Source organism: Pseudorca crassidens, chromosome 7 (assembly GCF_039906515.1).
Source record: "Pseudorca crassidens isolate mPseCra1 chromosome 7, mPseCra1.hap1, whole genome shotgun sequence".
Taxonomy (NCBI): domain Eukaryota; kingdom Metazoa; phylum Chordata; class Mammalia; order Artiodactyla; family Delphinidae; genus Pseudorca; species Pseudorca crassidens.
In genome coordinates, this window is record NC_090302.1 from 51,580,272 (window position 1) to 51,593,743 (window position 13,472).

Below are 13,472 nucleotides of genomic sequence, written 5' to 3' on the forward strand. Positions count from 1 at the left end.
CCCCCTCTCTTCTAGCCTCATCTTTCCTTGAGCTGCCTGGCTCTTCTCCACTACCTACCTGTCTTTCCATTTTACTCTGTCATCACTTAACCTTGTCTTCAGAACTCATCTCCTGGTTAACTCCATTCTGTTTTGATCATTTATTCATATATCATCAGATTGTGCTTGTTGATAATATACCTTTGTAACTGACCTAACTTAGTGTTATGTTTAGGGTGTTTGGCATTTATCTCACAGCTAGACTGTACCTCATTTTATGTCTTATAAATCCTTCCTCCTACTCTTTCCATTGAATAGGACCATTTTCTGTACCCAATTAAGCTTTCAATAAATGCTATATAATGAAGGTAGAGGTGGTGCCAGGAGCAGTTTCTACCACTGGATTTCCAGACATTCAGAAAATTCTTGTAAACACCAGGGACAGCTCTCTGATTCCAGACTATTTCGTTAGAAGCTGTTACTTTCCGGATTCCAGTTGCAGATAACAGCCAGTGGGTTTTGGCTTTGTATAAGCAGGCACAGCTCTGTTAGTCCAAAAAGGCTTTTTAGGAAGTTAAGAGTCTCCTTTATAACCCATTCAGAGATTTTTGTTTTTAACTGTTGTTTTTACACATCCTTAATTATTCTTGAATTTATCAAATTTTTTGTGATGAAAATGTTATAATGTAACATCTCCCCCAGTTTATCATTAAACATTTTTCTTTTCAAGATCTGGTCTTAATTTTTTTTTTTTTTTTTGTGAGAGGGAGAAGACACTGAGGAGAGAGTACTGTATCCATTAGAGTTCAGTTTAGCTCTAAGTAACAGAGACCCCAAACAAACAATAGCTAAACAAAATAAAAGTTTATCTTTCACATAAATGTGTAGAGGTAGGCTTTCCAGGAGTAGTGTAGTGCTCTGATCCACAAAGCTCTTAGAGACCCAGATTCCTTCTAGCACCTTGTTCCTCCATCCATAAGTATGATCTCATAGTCCAAGATAGCAGTGCTATTGTTCCAGTCATCACCTCTGCATTCCAGGCTGCAGGATGGAGGAAGGAACAAAGAGAAAGGCTGTCAAAGAACAATTCCTGTGTCTTTTAGGGGAGGCTTTTGGGAGTTGCTACATGACATATCTGCTTATGGCCATACTAACAGCAAAGGAGGCTAGGGAAATATAGTGTTTATATTTGACCAACTGAACAAAGAGAGTCCTATTAGTGTAGAAGAACGAGGTAACACATACTGAGGAACATCTAGTTATCTTTGCTATGGTTGCCCCATACATCCCTCTGTCAAATGAGCTTTCTTGGAGTTTATTTAAATACATTCCTCTTGCTTCAAAACAGTGACTTCTTGTAATCATATTTTTTTAGAAGATAAATGCCTATGTGTTGTAAAAATTTGTAAGAACGTTAAAATCACCATGATTCCACAACCTAAAGATAATCACTGAAACAGCATCATGTAAGAAATGTCCTTAACACTAATATAGAACAAGCAACTTCAGAGTACAGAGTATTTAGATGTTTTTCTAAATCTTTCTAAAGGTTCTCTGCTATACTGTGTATGCATTTATTCCTTCAGTAAACATTATAAAACATCTTAGTCCCCAGCATCTTGTTAATTCATGTGTGTGGTTGGAAGGGAGAGCAAAGAAAGAACTTTTAAAAATTAAATTTGTTGCTCTCAAGATACTTACAGTCTAGTACTGAGAGACAAGACAAACATATGAAAAAGTTGGTAAATCAATCAGGGCATATAAGTGCTGTATTTGTGTTAATGTATGTAAAGGTACACTAGAAAGCAGAAGATAAAATAATCATGACACTAGGTGTCTTTATTTAATGGTAGAATAATTTGTACCGTGGACAACTGTTTGGAAAAATGACACCTTGAGAATATATCATGCTTTTTAGTTGCTGGAGAATGAAATTTGGATTACAAGTCCTTAGAACAGTCTGATCAAGCTTAACATGGTTAAATTCTAACCTCTCCTGATTCCCAGATATAGAAGTCTGAAGTTCATTTAGAGATAATTCAGCATGACCTGTGCCTTTTGTGAACTTCAGAAATAACTAAAGATGGGCCAGTTGAATTTCGCTGAAAAATGGGATGTGCTTTTTTTTTTTAAAATCCTGATGTTAGTGCATTTAAAAAAAAAAGTTTTTGAGGAGAAATCAATGAAAATTAACCTTTCCTAATGAAAATGCCTAAGTGGGAACATTAACGATGTTAAAAAGACATACACAGAAAAACCTAAGCGCTATACCAAAATACTAACAATTGCCACTAGATGGTGAGATATGAGTGACTTTTTTTACTTTAGATGGTCCGTACATAACATTCTCTTTTTGTACTCCTCATCGCGTTCTTTTTTTTTGTAGTATAATTGCTTTACAATATTGTAGTAGTGTACAATATTATATATAGGTGTACAGCATAGTGATTTTTTTTAACAAGCAAAGTGGCTTTTAAAAAGTTATTTTATTTTATTTATTTTATTTTCTAAGAAACCTTCACTCGTGGCAAAGGCACAGTGGAGATGACTGTTAAAGGATAACTCCTTGATCCCTGTCCTGAGCCGAGCGCTGGGAAGCTTTCCGCCCGCCCGCTCTGGAACCCATGCCGCGGCGGGTGCTCTCGGAACCCACAGAGAACAGTGGGGCCCATTGTGCCTCCGGCTTCCTCAGGTGGCCCAGGGCCGAGGCCGCCGGTTTCCACACCAGAACACACACTCTTTCATGAAGAAGGGACCTGTGCGGCAAAGACAGAGCCTCTCTGTGGAGACATTGAAACTGCTGGCTTTCTTTTGACTCCTGGCAAAACTGGCCAGAAGAACACACGTTTTCAAAAGCTCCGGGCTTCCTGTTTGCATTCAGAAAGCGGGGGCCGCCGAGTAGCTGAGGGCGCCCGGGGGTGGGGTCGGCGAGCCGCAGCGACCTCATTGGTGAGGACCCGGCCTATGGCGTGTGCGCCCGGCCCGCCGGCCGAGTTCCCCCAGTGTCCACCCTCCTGCGCTGACGGGGTGGAGAGCCTGGGCCCCCGAGCTGGAGTGCGGGCGGCGGGCCGGCGGGAGCGCAGCGGGCGCCCGGTAGGTGTGCGGCCAGCGGGCGGGCGACAGGGCCTCCCCCGGGGCGCAGTCCCCGCCGGCCCGGGAGCGGGGCGGGCGGCAGCGGGCACCTGGCCGGGAGGGTCTAGGCCGGCCCAGCTTAGAATCAACGCGTGCCGTGAGATCTGTCTGACACCCAAGCCTGCCGTTTTTCTTTGCTGGTGGAATTTCAGACAGCACTGGAAACAGGTCTGGCTGCATACTTTGAGTGAGCATGTTGTCCTTTGTGGAGTTAAAAAGGAAAGAAGACACGTTCTGTTAGCCTGAGCACAAGTTTCCGGGCGCAGAGCTCCCCATCAGCTTACCCTTCCTTAGGCTAGAAAATGATTGGTGTTGAACACCTCTTTCAAATAGAATCCTTTTTCCACGTGGTTTAAAACTGAAATCTAATGGCCAGATTCTAACAGCCAGAACAATTTAATGTTGTTTTAAATGAGGACACGAAGAGAACATAACCTTTTTATTCCTCTGCTTGGCATTTTTCTTTTCTGTACTTTTCTTTCCAGCGTTTCAGAGGGAAGCGGGGGAGTGGAGGTAAAAGGTTTACTCAGAGCTCTCACACTGTCGGGTGTCACATTCAGCACTGTCAAGGGTGGGAAGGACAGGCCAGCAGTCTCCAAATTGCTGGAAGTACCTGGACCTTGACAGCAGTTAGGTGGACTTTTACACCCAAGGAGAGGGGCAGGGGTACAGATGGCTTGCATTTTTACTCATCACTTTGGGATCCTTCCCATAACTCTCAAATGCAGATCGTGGTATTATGACTCTAGGAAAACACATTACTTAATCCTGCAATTTAAACAAAAATGGCCTTGGTTTTCAGTTTGAAATGCATAGCTCAGGTCAGCAGCAAGGTCTGTGCCTTGAAAGATTCCTGTTTCCTTTTCTAAATGGTTTAGCCAGAAGTAGCATTTATCAAATGCCACACGATCCAGTGTTTGGAGTATAGTTTTGCCCTTATTTTCATTCTCCTTTGCATCTGTTTGGATCCATCACAAATGCAAAACAAGGTATTCTTGGAATAGTGAATGTTTTGTCCAAAAGAAGTCAAAGAGGAAAACACGTTTGGGGTTTGGTTTTGTTTTTAAATGGGAAGACACACAACATAGGTGAAGTCAAGTCTGTCCTCCAACTGTTCTTGCCCCCATGCTGCTGGAGTTAATCACTCAGTGTCCCCTGTGTCCCCGCTTTCTCTGCAAGGAAGGTGTCAAGGCAAATTGGGACCTTGTGGGGGTGGTCAGCCACCGGGGTACGCTGGCCACCAGTTAGAAAGGCTGTATGGTCTGCAAAAGAGCAGTAGGTGGGAGAACTCAGGTCCAGGCTTCCTGGATCTGAACTGACTTGATCTGTTACTTTAAGACTTCTCACTTTTTCGTGCCTCAGAGTACACTTTATAAAGTAGGCGTCATAACGACTGCTGTCTGTACTTCAAAGGGACTGTGGACGGCAAAAGAAATGATCAACTTGAAAATGCTTTCCAGTCTTTTTAATGCATTCTTTTTTAGAAAATCAAGTATTTAGTAAGGACTTACTGTGTGCCTGGCTCTTAAAAATCATTTTCTCATTACATTCTTTTAACAACCTTATGATTTAAATACTTGTTTGCATTTTTACTCAGGGGGAAACTGAAGTTCTGAGAAGTTTGTTAACTCTCTCACCCAGCTGATAAGCTGTAGATTCAGGGTTAGAGCACAGATTTGTCAACTCTTAAATCGTACTAGTTTACCACACTGCAATATACGACACATGTTAGTTTTTACCATTATGAGTATTACATGGCGTTATAGTATTCTCTTCTTTCTCTCTTAGGAAAAGCAGATGATGTTCTGAATGGAGATCATGACAGGGGACAAAAAGGTCCTTATTTTGTGGAGACCCCCTATGGTTATCAACTAGACTTAGATTTCCTCAAATACGTAGATGACATACAGAAAGGAAACACCATCAAGAAAGTGAACATCCAGAAGAGGCGGAAGCCATCTGTGCCACGCCCAGAAACCAGGGCCGCACCTGGCCATCAAGGTGTGTGGACTTCCACCGAGTCCCTCTCATCCTCCAGCAGTGATGGCAACAAGCAGTTAGCCCAAAGTGAAGTTACATCAGCTCCAGTCCCAAGGCCACCTGCCCCTCTGGAGACCTCACCCACTTTTCTTACCATCCCAGAAAGCCGACAGCTGCCACCACCATCCCCGCAACTCCCAAAGCACAACCTTCATGTCACCAAGACACTGATGGAGACCCGGAGAAGACTCGAACAGGAGAGAGTCACCATGCAGGTGGCACCTGGTGAGTTCCGAAGGCCCAGGCTGGCCAGTTTTGGAGGCGTGGGCTCCACGAGCTCCCTCTCCTCATTTATGGGTTCTGGAAACCACAATCACGCCATGCAGCAGCATCAGAATGGATACCAAGGCAACGGGGATTATGGTGGCTATGCCCCAGCTGCTGCCACCACCTCTTCCATGGGGAGTTCCATCCGCCACAGCCCTCTGAGCTCAGGGATCTCCACTCCAGTGACCAACGTGAGCCCCGTGCACCTGCAGCACATCCGTGAGCAGATGGCCATTGCCCTGAAACGCCTGAAAGAGCTAGAAGAGCAGGTGCGAACCATCCCTGTGCTCCAGGTGAAGATCTCTGTCTTGCAAGAGGAGAAAAGGCAGTTGGCTTCACAGTTGAAAGACCACAGAGCTGCATCCCAGAACGATGTCTGTGGTGTGAGAAAGAGGTCCTACAGTGCTGGGAATGCATCCCAGCTGGAACACCTCTCCAGGACCCAGAGAAGTGGCGGGGAATTATACATTGACTATGAGGAGGGAGAAATGGAGGGGGCGGAGCAGAGCACCCAGAGGATAAAGGAATTCCGGCAGCTCACAGCAAACATGCAGGCCCTGGAGCAGAAGATCCAGGACAGCAGCTGTGAGGCCTCCTCAGAGCTCAGGGAGAACGGGCAGTGTCGGCGTCGAGAGTGCCAGTCTGTGGCTGTGGGTGCTGATGAGAACATGGACAGCATTGTCGTGCACCACAGGGGCGCCAGGTCCTGTAAGGATGTTGCTGTAGGCACGGTCACCGCGACGAGGAATTCTGGGGTCAGTGTGACAGAAGCCATGCTTGGAGTGACTACCGAAGCTGACAAAGAAATTGAGCTGCAACAGCAGACCATAGAAGCCTTAAAGGAAAAGATCTATCGCCTGGAAGTACAGCTTAAAGAAACCACCCATGACCGGGAGATGACTAAACTCAAGCAAGAGCTGCAAGCTGCTGGCTCGAGAAAAAAAGTTGACAAAGCTATGATGGCCCAGCCGCTTGTTTTCAGCAAGGTGGTGGAGGCAGTGATACCCACAAGAGACCAAATAGCTGGCAGTCACGTGGACGTGGTTGACACCTGTGTCGGGACCTGTGTGCAGACAAATAGCGTAGGCATCTCCTGCCAGCCCGATCGTGAGAATAAAATGGTGGGGCCTGAGCTGCCCATGAATTGGTGGATTGTTAAGGAAAGGGTGGAAATGCACGACCGATGTACTGGGCGGTCTGTGGGGACGTGTGACAAGAGCGTGGGTGTGGACATCAGCGTCTGTGAAACAGGCAGCAACACGGAGGAGTCTGTGAGCGACCTGACACTCCTCAAGACCAACCTGAATCTCAAAGAAGTCCGCTCCATCGGCTGCGGAGATTGCTCTGTCGATGTGATCGTCTGCTCCCCAAGGGAGTGCATCTCCCGGAGTGTGAACACGGAGGCCGTCAGCCAGGTGGAAGCTGCTGTCATGGCAGTGCCTCGAACCACGAGCCAGCACAGCAGCACGGTTCTAGAACAGGTGTCCCAGTTCACCAACACCGAGACAGCTACCCTCACAGAGTCCTGCACCAACACTTCCCTCAGCACCATGGACAAGCACACCAGCACCCGGACTGTGGAGATGCGGACTGTGGCGGTCGGAGAAGGCCGCGTCAAGGACGTCAGCTCCGCTAAGATGCGGTCCGTCGGAGTTGGAACGGTGCTCTCCGGCGCCTCTGGGTTCGACAGGCCATCCTCTGTGAAGACCAAAGAGTCAGGCGTGGGGCACATCAGTATTAACGACAACTGTCTGGTTGGTCTGAAAATGAGGACCATAGCTTGTGGCCCTCCACAGTTGACAGTGGGGCCGAACGGCAGCCGGAGGAGTGTAGGGGTTGGGGACGAGCCCGTAGGAGAGTTCGTGGAGAGCCCCCAGCCCCAGGCTCCGTCCAGAATGGTGACAGGCTTGGATCACTACATTGAGCGTGTCCAGAAGCTGCTGGCAGAGCAGCAGGCGCTGCTGGCTGAGAACTACAGTGAACTGGCAGAAGCTTTTGGGGAACCTCACTCACAGATTGGCTCCCTCAACTCCCAGCTCATCAACGCCTTATCGTCAATCAACTCTGTCGTGAAGTCTGCAAGTGCTGAAGAGCTGAGGCCTGACTTCCTGAAAACCAGCCTGGGTAAGGTCACAGGTAGGTGGTGCTCCTGAGGGTTCTGGGAGTGAGAGAGGATGGGGGACAGTGGAAATCCAGGAGGTAGGGATTTTTTTTTTTTTTGCCTGGCGGAGCTATTTTTTGGAATCATGGAGAAAGCTTCAGAATGGTAATGGGTAGAATGAAAACCAAGAATCTAAATCCATAAGCAGCTCTGCTGATTCTCATTATCTGATGGTTTCATTAAGGCTAGAAGAAGAAAAGCATACTAGTGTTGGCTGGCTTAGGGGCTGTCTTGGGGGGCTGCTGGTTTGCTAGATGTCTTTCCGTTATGTACTTGCTCATTTTATACAGGATGGCCTGAAAAAAAGTCCTGCCCTGTTTGTATCCGCAATTACCAGTGTATGATCAATGAAAAAATACTGGTATGAAGTGTTTTTAATTAAAACTTTTTATGAGGGGACAGAGATTCCATTAATTCATGTATCAGTTCAACAAATAATGATTACATACCTGCTTTGTTTCAAACATAGGTATAGGCTCTTGTTTTCATGGTGCTTACATTTCCAGTTGGGGGCACAGGCAATAAACAATATACCTAAACATGTCAGGAGGTGGTACGTGCTATGAAGGAAGGAACTCCACTTAGAGGAACAGTGAGTGGTGGCGGAGAGGTGAGGGCAGTTGGAGATGGCGTGGTCCAGGAAGGCCTCTCTGACAAGGAGCCCCTGAGCCAGAACCCTGAGACAAGGGAGGCCTTTCCCACTGTTCATTTTGTTAGGTGCTTACATTTTTGTCTTTCTCATACTTTCCCTTATTCATTGGGATTCCTGCTCACCCCGGCTTTTCTTTTTTCTTTTAATAAATTTATTTATTTATTTTTGGGTGCATTGGGTCTTCTTTGCTGTGCGTGGGCGCTCTCTAGTTGCGGTGAGCGGGGGCTGCTCTTCGTTGCAGTGCGTGGGCTTCTCGTTGCGGTGGCTTCTCTTGTTGCACAGCATGGGCTCTAGGTGTGCGGGCTTCAGTAGTTGTGTCTCACAGGTTCTAGAGCGCAGGCTCAGTAGTTGTGGCGCATGGGCCTAGTTGCTTCGCGGCATGTGGGGTCTTCCCAGACCACAGCTCGAATCCGTGTCCCCTGCATTGGCAGGTGGATTCTTAACTACCGCGCCACCAGGGAAGGCCCTGGCTCTTCTTTAAATTGAAGCTAATAATGGAGAAATTACCCTGGAAGATTTGGTGACATGCTATTTCCCTGTGAGCCTCACTAAAATAAGTTCCCCTGTTGTCAGCTGCATGTGGTTCTAATTGTACATATTATCATCCTACCACTGGGTTCCATTCCTGGCTCTCGAGCTGTCACAAAGCAGCATGACCTGGGGAAGGAAGGTCATCCTTCTTTATACTTCCTTGTGAAATGGGCAGTCAAAGGGCATCCATCCTGTATGGTTGTCAGTGTTTTCATCACTGACCCCCAGTGAGCACAGGGTGGCCTTTGTCGTCCTGGGGGGGGTGCTGCTAGCACGTCCAGTGTGGTTTCTTTTGTTGATGTGCCAAAGTGTAGCTGAGGTTTGGGAAGTACTAAAGAAACACACTCTACTCTGGCCCGGTGCTACACAAAAAATGAATTAAAGTGCTTCAAATGATTGGTGTAGTGTGCATTAAATTTAATTTTATGTGGAAACGTGCAGTAGAGACTTAAATGGAACTTAATAAACAAAAGGTTCAAATTCTTTGTTTCCCTCTATAACCAAAAGAGCAATGGTTAAAATAGACTGAAATAGATTATTTTTATATCTTCTGAGGTTTCACCTCCAAACCTGAATTAGTTTTTAGTAGCTGTGCTGTGGACCAGATAGCTTATTGTGGAAGAAAACTGAACATGACAGTGACAGCTGATGTATGACATATTTTTGCCTTTTGGAGTTAAAGGAGTCTAATAAATTTACAGGGAGTCATTTTAGAGTCAAGAGATTAAAATGATGTTTGAACCGAAGCAAGGTCTTAAGTAACTAATAATATGTCTGTTTCTACTTCTTTTTAAAAATCATGATGTCAGATGTTGAAGTCAAAATGAAACTCTTAAATACCTCCAGACACACATGGTACAGTGCATCATCCGTTGTAAGAGCATTTTCCTGCCAGCCTTCCTCCCTCCTCCCGAAACTGGGGTTTCTATTTCACATTCCTGCCAGAAATATTCAGGTGAATCGTTGGGGTAATCTGCCTGGCACCCAGAGCATCAAGACCCAGGGAGGAGGTTTTGTCTGGCTGTGTTACAGTGTTTTTTGGTCTATTTCCAGTCACACTGACATTCCAGACATCACTATTTCGATCTGACCCTACACATGAACACCTGATTAATCAGCTAAAATGCAGGAGACCTACAACATTTGTGAACAAAAGTATAAATATTCTTCATAGAACTTACTTGATCATAGTGGCAGCTCCCTCTCAGAGCATGCAAGAACAACTTTAAATTATTTCTGTAATTCCCATCACATTTGTATTTTGCTTTAAAGTTCTAATGAAGGAATTAGGTTAGGAACTCAATCCAGAGAATTACATTTTTGTTATCTCGTGTGTGTTGTATGGGCTGGAAATGAAAGCAGTTCAGTGTAGTAGAGATCTCAACGTCTGCAGGCTGTGAAGAGTGAAGGTGTGTCAAATGTACCCCAGCTTATTGTTCACACCGAACACTACAGAATATTGCTCACATACAGTCTAGAATACATTTCTTGACCTTGGGGAAGATGGCGGAAGAGTAAGATGCAGAGATCACCTTCCTCCCCACAGATACACTAGAATACCTTTCTGTACCAAAAGGAAAATGGAGTATAGAAAGGTAGTCATCTCAAACTTTCTTCCCCAAATCAAATGATAAGAAGTTTGAGTTTGACATCGCCAAAAAGAGCATATAAATGATCACTTATGTGAACCTAGTACTTTAGTTTAAAGAATTTAAGTTTGGGCTCCAAAGCCAGGTATTCTGGGTTCGAGTTCCTTCTCGGCACTAGGACAGGTTGTCTTTGTTCCCCTACAGGGTTGAAATGAAGATTTAGTGTGTCAGTGTGAGTAAAGCATTTGGGATAGTCTGCACCACAGAGGATAAATGCTGGCTCTCATTGTTAACTGTTTTCTGTACTTCCAGAAATGGAAATGTAGATCTAGAACAAACTGCCAAACAAATGCGCTACAAATAGTCTTTTGTGTTTAATGCAAATTATTGTCTTCGTAATTCTGGCTGGCCATCGCCTTCCCCCACCCCCCAATGGTTACACCTCCCCAGCTAACAATTTTATCAAGCTAAGGAAATATATCAATAACAATGGGAAAACACAAAATGAGTAGAATAAATTTTCAATTCAGATTCTTTCAGAATCTATGTCAAAGCTCAAAATGAAGCCTAAAATTAAATTAGGTGTATATTGGTACCAAACCCAGAGAATTCTCTTCAGTTTTCCTAGGGTTGAAGATTTGAGGGTATTGCTTTTTAGTATGCAAAAGAGCATTATTTTTATCAGCAAAATAATAATGCCTAACACTCCTATTCAATTTCTTGAAGTTATAACTGGAGTATGTGCTCATAACACATTAACAGTTCAGAAGAGCATAAAATACTGAGAGCCTCCCACATGCTCTCATGGGGTAACCCCTTGTGTGTTTGGTGTGTACAAGTGTGCAGGTCTGTATTTTAGACACATTCTGTTTTGACAGCATTTGAATCGTACATATTCTATGTCATTTTTCACGTCAAACATCACAAACATTTTTTCAGGATTTAAGAGACAATGTCACAGTTTTGATGCAGCTGGAATTTGGTGGTAATCAAAGATGATCTGTAAAGTACTTTTAATTACTAGTAGTATGAGTTTCATGTATTTAATATTTTCTTTCATGGAATTAAAAGGTTAAGAGGAAATAAGTTTCTCAGAAACCTCAGGGAAAAAAATGTTTATTCTTTCTGTAAATCAGTTGGGTTGTTTTGGTTTGAGGAGTGGGTTACTTTTTTTTTTCCTTTTCCTTTTTCCCTCTGGAGAGAGGAGGAGGAGAGAGAAAATTCTAGACAAATGACTTGCAGTTACAAATACTTGAAAAATATGTAACTGTCTCTGAGCAAATAACAAACAGAACTATCTAAAACAGTGGAACTTAACTGCCTGTCACATGATTTATAGAAAATTCATCTCTCATACTGGAATAAAAGAACTGCTTTTTAAATCAGCTTCCATATTTGCACTCTTAGTTATCTTGGGCTTGCTAAAAAAATGTATGAACTTGAAGTCATTCCCATAACTGTGAAAGCAATTTTGTAGACAGAGATCTGAGCCAAAGCAAAAGCAGGGAAAATTAAGTCATTACAAAATACCATTTCTAGTTAGTTTTCTTACTTCAAATCATATACCATTTACTTGTCCCAGTACCTTTCTTTAAAATCACAATTTTCTTTTAGTAAATGCTACAAGCATTGAATAATGCAAACCAAATGTTTCTGGAACCCTGCGGTGTGTGGTAGCATGATGTGAAAGTCCATTGACCAGGAGGTCAGAGGGCTGACATCTGGTTCTGGCTGCCCAAGAACTTGCAATAACACTTTAGGGGCGTTTGGGCTGCCGTGTCCTCCTGTGTCACGAGAGGGTAGGATTAGATTTTTTTTGCTTGGGCCCTTTCAGCAGAATTATTCTGTAAAAGTAGCTCTTCACCAGGCTGCCCATCAGATTCATCTGAAGAACTTTTTCCCCCCAAATTCATGAGTTTTCTGCTGCAACCCACTGCTACCACCAGCCACTCAATAGGCACACTTGGGCCCTATTTCAGGGAAATACTGTTGGAATAAACAGCCTTAAAAGGAGTCTTATTAATCTGGGCTCCATAGCTTCATAAATAGTTTTGTGTTTGGAATTTTTGTGAAGAAAGTGTATGATTTTTTATTTTAAACTTTTTTTTTTTTTTTGCGGTTTGCGGGCCTCTCACTGTCATGGCCTCTCCCGCTGCGGAGCACAGGCTCCAGACGCGCAGGCTCAGCGGCCACGGCTCACGGGCCCAGCCGCTCCGCGGCATGTGGGATCCTCCCGCACTGGGGCACGAACCCGCGTCCCCTGCATCTGCAGGCGGACCCTCAACCACTGCGCCACCAGGGAAGCCCCGAAAATGCATGATTTTTATCAGATTCTCAGAAGGGATAGTTGACCCTCAGAGACTGAAATTACAGATCTAGGACATCTGTTACAGACCTTGGTTAAAAGCACTTCAGCCCTGAGGAAAATCTTTTACAAAGATTTAAAATCTACCACCTTTGTGAGCCCTTCAGTTGACACTTGTTTGAAAATCTTCTTCTTTTAAACTGATGCCTTATCGTTTTAAATGGCTATTAGTGAAATGTATGCACTCTGGAAAAAGATGCATGTTTACTTTGACACTTCTACTCTGAATGAATCTGTAAAGTATATTGTTCATTTCTGGCTAACGCATGGAGATTGGTGTTCTTTAAGAACAGAAATGGCTTTAAGTTCCTGGATGTCCAGTCATAAACGATGAAAGAATTGTTGGTATTGGGTGATGGTTACAACTGTTTGTTCTTCCTCCAATCAGCGAGGCGTTTGTATCTCAGTAAAGATGTTTAAAGTCTGCTCTGTTCCCATCTCTATTCAGGTCAATTGATAGCTATGCATTCAGTGTCAACTATATGCAAAGTGTGGTACTAAAGCAGAGAGAGAGAGAGAAAGTGGTCAGAGCCTGGAACTTGCAATCCAGTTGGGAAGCCAAGACACATATACCAGAAATATGAATGATAACCTATGGGGGGTATATGTTAGCCACCAAATAATGTGAAAATAGAAGTGCTTGAAGAATTCAGCTGCAGTTAAGCTCGCTGAGGTTTAGGGAAGAGATGAGTTTAGTGTGGAGAGGACGACGACGTTAGCTGCATCTGGAAGAACACAGAGCACATCTTGTTTAAC

The 13,472-nt window shown here is 44.4% G+C and overlaps 1 protein-coding gene across 3 annotated transcripts in view; it reads left to right on the forward strand.

The window, feature by feature from the left end:
• The window catches only part of KANK1 (KN motif and ankyrin repeat domains 1), a 193,808-nt gene that overhangs the window by 160,798 nt on the left and 19,538 nt on the right, over positions 1-13,472 (forward strand). For 2 of the 3 annotated variants that reach the window (XM_067744238.1, XM_067744241.1), the window contains exon 4: positions 4,900-7,554. In XM_067744238.1, coding sequence (XP_067600339.1) covers positions 4,900-7,554 — 2,655 coding nt within the window. The remainder of the gene's footprint in view (positions 1-4,899; positions 7,555-13,472) is intronic. The other variant, XM_067744240.1, reaches the window with a different exon arrangement.